The 4,235-nt window shown below is 48.7% G+C and overlaps 1 protein-coding gene across 1 annotated transcript; it reads left to right on the forward strand.

Annotated features, from left to right (window-relative positions):
* The first annotated feature begins 3,061 nt into the window (after positions 1–3,061).
* Positions 3,062–3,637, forward strand: LOC121405397. The gene has a single exon (XM_041596073.1). The coding sequence runs from the start codon at positions 3,062–3,064 to the stop codon at positions 3,635–3,637; it is 576 nt and encodes a 191-aa protein (XP_041452007.1).
* Positions 3,638–4,235: the final 598 nt, after the last annotated feature.

Below are 4,235 nucleotides of genomic sequence, written 5' to 3' on the forward strand. Positions count from 1 at the left end.
AAGCTACTGCAGTCCAAACTCAATCAGTGGCACTTGAAACTCTATCTCCGTCTGTGCCGTCTAATGTCAGCACTCAAACATCTACTTCTGCACCCACGTTGTCTCATAATGCCACTGCACCGTCTACTTCGTCGTCTACCTCTGCTGCTCTTATTGCCCAAGGTTTCAGTAATGATGTTGTTCTGTTAGCCACGGCAACAGTCTTGGTTAAAAATCGTTCAGGAGTCCTCGTTCCTGCCGAGCTTTGCTTGATTCCGGCTCTCAGCTGCACCTAATAACCTCTCGTTTTGCAAATCAGCTTCAGCTTCGAAAAATAAAATCATCGACTGCAGTATCTGGAATAGGTGATTCAAACTTCGTCACGGATGGATTTTCGGTCAACATTAGCCTGCACTCTCGCTCGACGGACTACTCAACTCTCATCACTGCTGTTGTAGCCTCTAACATAACCGATCGTCAACCAAGTTACGGAATAGACACTCACGACTGGAACATTCCAGCAAACCTACCTCTTGCTGATCCAGAGTTTCATAGACCTCAGCGTGTCGATCTTTTAATTGGCGCCAGTCTGTTCTACGAGCTTCTTTGTGTTGGTCAGGTCAAATTACTGCCAGGATTGCCATCAATTCAGAAAACTCGTTTGGGATGGGTCGTGTCTGGAGGTTATTCTCCGGTAAAGGGATCTTCTTTGATTGTGTCGCGTGCTGCGGCCGCAGTTGCTGACAATAGTAACCTAGAAGAGCGACTTGAGGTACTGCTTCGACGGTTTTGGGAGGTAGAAAATTGCATGGAGCCCATTGTAAGGTCTACGAAAGAAGAGCTAGATTGTGAGGCTCACTTTGTTCAACATTTCCAGCGATTACAAACTGGCGATTATTGTGTTCGGCTGCCAGCTAAATATAACTTGGATCTCTTGGGAGAATCTTATCAACAAGCTCAACGTAGATTCTTATCTCTTGAGCGGAGGTTAGATCGTCGCCCTGATGTGAAATCTCAGTATGCTGCTTTCATAAAAGAGTACCTTGATCTAGGTCATATGTCTTTGGTTCCTGCCGAGTCAATCAGCTGCTGCCGCTACTTTTTGCCTCATCATTGCATCAGAAAGGAAGATAGCTCGACAACCAAGCTGAGGGTCGTTTTCGATGGATCCGCAGCAACTTCATCCGGTTATTCCCTGAACGACGTCTTAATGGCCGGTCCTGTAATCCAACCCAAGCTTTTCCATATTCTCACTCGATTTCGGTCATATGCAGTTGCGATAACGGGAGATATTTGCAAGATGTACCGGTGTGTAAGGGTCTCACCCGAGGATAGTAACTTGCAGTGTATTCTGTGGAGGAATTCTATGCAAGAGGATTTGCGTGTGTTTAAGCTTGACACCGTTACTTATGGGACGAAGCCTGCCTCATATTTATCAGTGCGGGCGATGCATCAGCTGGCAATGGATGAGCAGGTAGCGTTTCCTGTTGGGGCTGAGATTCTTTGCCGGGACTTTTACGTCGATGACTTGATATCTGGAGCCAGCTCTCAGGAAGAGGCTATCCACATTCGTGAGCAAACCACTGGAATTTTGTCGAGAGGTCAGTTCCGGTTGAGGAAATGGTGTTCGAACGTGCCTGCTGTGCTCGATGGAGTTCTGGAACAGGACAAGGAAACCTTTTTAAAGTTCGACGATGGCAGCAATTTCACCAAAACTTTAGGACTTGCCTGGGATCCGGTTTCTGATCAGCTTTTATTCTCGTTTTCGGCCCTACAGTCATCTTCGCGTCCCTGCAGGCGTTCCGTTTTGTCAACAATAGCTCGGTTCTACGATCCCCTCGGATTAGCTGGGCCTATCATTACAAAATCAAAAATCTTTCTCCAGCAGTTGTGTAAAGAGAAGTTATCCTGGGATGAAAGCTTGCCATCCGCACTCAACACCTCGTGGCAGGAAATATGCAGTAGTTTTGGCCAGATTCGGCGTTATGAATTTCCTCGGCTTGTGCTCATTCCGAACTCTGAGTTAGAAATTCATGGATTTTGCGACGCGAGCATAGAGGCTTATGGTGCCTGTATTTATGTTGTGTCGAAGGGTCAGCGATCCAGCAGTCACTTACTTTGCGCAAAATCTCGTGTTGCTCCATTGAAAACACTAACCATACCAAAGCTGGAGCTTTGTGGAGCGGAATTGCTAGCTAGGCTCATATCTGAGGTAGCAGGAATGAGTGTCTTCAAAGGAAGGTGCTACTGTTGGTGTGATTCGGCTGTTGCGCTCTCTTGGATTCGGGACGAGCCATCCCGATTCAATATATTTGTCGCAAACAGAGTGGCAACGATACAGGAACTGACTGAAAAAATGGAATGGCATCATGTTCCCACAGATTTGAACCCGGCCGACATTCTTTCACGAGGAGCTCTACCAATCGAGTTGAGTGAGTCACCCCTTTGGGCTCATGGACCTCCCTTTCTTTGCGGCTCTTCAGATGACTGGCCAGCTACGGTGTTGCCTGATAAGCCAACCCTGGAGCTGCGTCGTAAGGTTTTCTTAGCCAAATCACCCTACTTGGACATTGTAGCCAAATCCAAGTATGCGAACTCATTCGCTTCTTTGCAACGCGTTTTTGGCTACATTCACAAATTTTGCAACCGGATTCGGCGCCCTGGACTCACCGTCTCTGACATTGAACGTGGAACCCAGCTATTGGTGCGGCTGGTCCAGCGTACGCAGCTCTGGGAAGACATGAAGTCACTGCGCTCTAGGGGAGTGGTCGCCTCATCCAGCTCACTTTCATCATTGTGCCCTTTCATGGATAATTTTGGACTCCTCAGAGTTGATGGTCGGCTGAAGAATTCTTCGTTGGATTTTGATGGCCGTCATCCCATCATCTTGCCCAGCAGCCATCCACTTACTCTCGCAATAATCTCTCACTTTCATGAGCGGAATCTACACGCCGGTCCTCGAGCTCTACTGGGATTAATTCGATCCCAATATTGGCCTATTGGGGGGAGAAAGACAGTTAACAAGGCCGTAAACAAGTGCGTGAGATGTTTTCGAACGAAACCTAGAATATTGGAGCACATCATGGCGGATCTTCCAAAAGAGCGCCTAGACGGTTCTCACGCTTTTGAGATCACAGGCGTAGACTTTTGTGGCCCGTTTTTCTACAAGCCGGAGGCACGCAACAAGGCTCCAATCAAGTGCTACGGCTGCGTCCTCATTTGTTTCGCGACCAAGGCCGTTCATCTGGAGCTGATCAAGGATCTATCGACAGTCTCTTTTCTCCACGGCCTAAAGCGCTTTATATGCACCAGACGAAAGCCACGGCAAATTTGGTCAGACAACGCAACCAATTTTGTCGGTGCAAGGAACGAGCTCGTGGAGCTAAGACGCCTGTTTCTCAGCGACGATCATCAGAAGGCGGTTCTGGATTTCTGTTTGGTTGAGTCCATTGATTGGCACTTCATCCCGCCGCGCTCGCCTCACTTTGGTGGCCTATGGGAAGCCGCAGTGAAGACGGCCAAGTACCACTTCTATCGAGGAATAGCCAATTCGGTTCTTGGATTTGACGAGCTGCGGACGCTGTTATGCCACATCACGGCAGTCACCAAGCAATTCAAGACCTTTAGTTCCCATTTCAGAGAGTCCTGCCGATCTTGACGTCTTAACTCCAGCACATTTCTTGAATGGCGGCCCTCCTGCTTTATTCGCTGAGCCTGATGTCACGAAGCTAAACTTCGATCGCCTTGACGCCTGGCAGCGCGTTTCTTACCTTCAACAGCTCTTTTGGTCCCGGTGGAAGGAGGAGTACATCACGTCACTGCAGCAGCGCTCAAAGTGGCGAACTCAGAAGCCGAGTTTAGCAGTCAAAGACCTGGTCCTCGTCAAGGATGAAAATCTACCTCCCATGAAGTGGCCACTAGCGAGGGTGGTCGAACTACTACCTGGAAGAGATGGCGTCGCCCGAGTCGCTGTGCTGAGGACTGCAACTGGAATCACCAAGCGAGCCGTTAACAAGCTGTGTCTGCTTCCCCTTAAAGATGCTGTTGAAAGTCAGGCTTCCAACGGGGGGTGTATGTCGGGTCAAGCAGCCTAAATAATTATGTTCATTATTTGCACTGTACCAATCACTGTTAATCAGCCTATGATATGCACGGCAGCGGCCGCTCTTTCATTTTATCTCGCCTTCTTCGCTTTGTTGTTGCAGTTGCAGCATCTAAGCTGGTCTCTCTCGTTCCATATGACGTTCGTGCGCGGC

This window comes from Drosophila obscura, unplaced genomic scaffold, assembly GCF_018151105.1.
Source record: "Drosophila obscura isolate BZ-5 IFL unplaced genomic scaffold, ASM1815110v1 contig_95, whole genome shotgun sequence".
In the NCBI taxonomy this organism is placed as follows: domain Eukaryota; kingdom Metazoa; phylum Arthropoda; class Insecta; order Diptera; family Drosophilidae; genus Drosophila; species Drosophila obscura.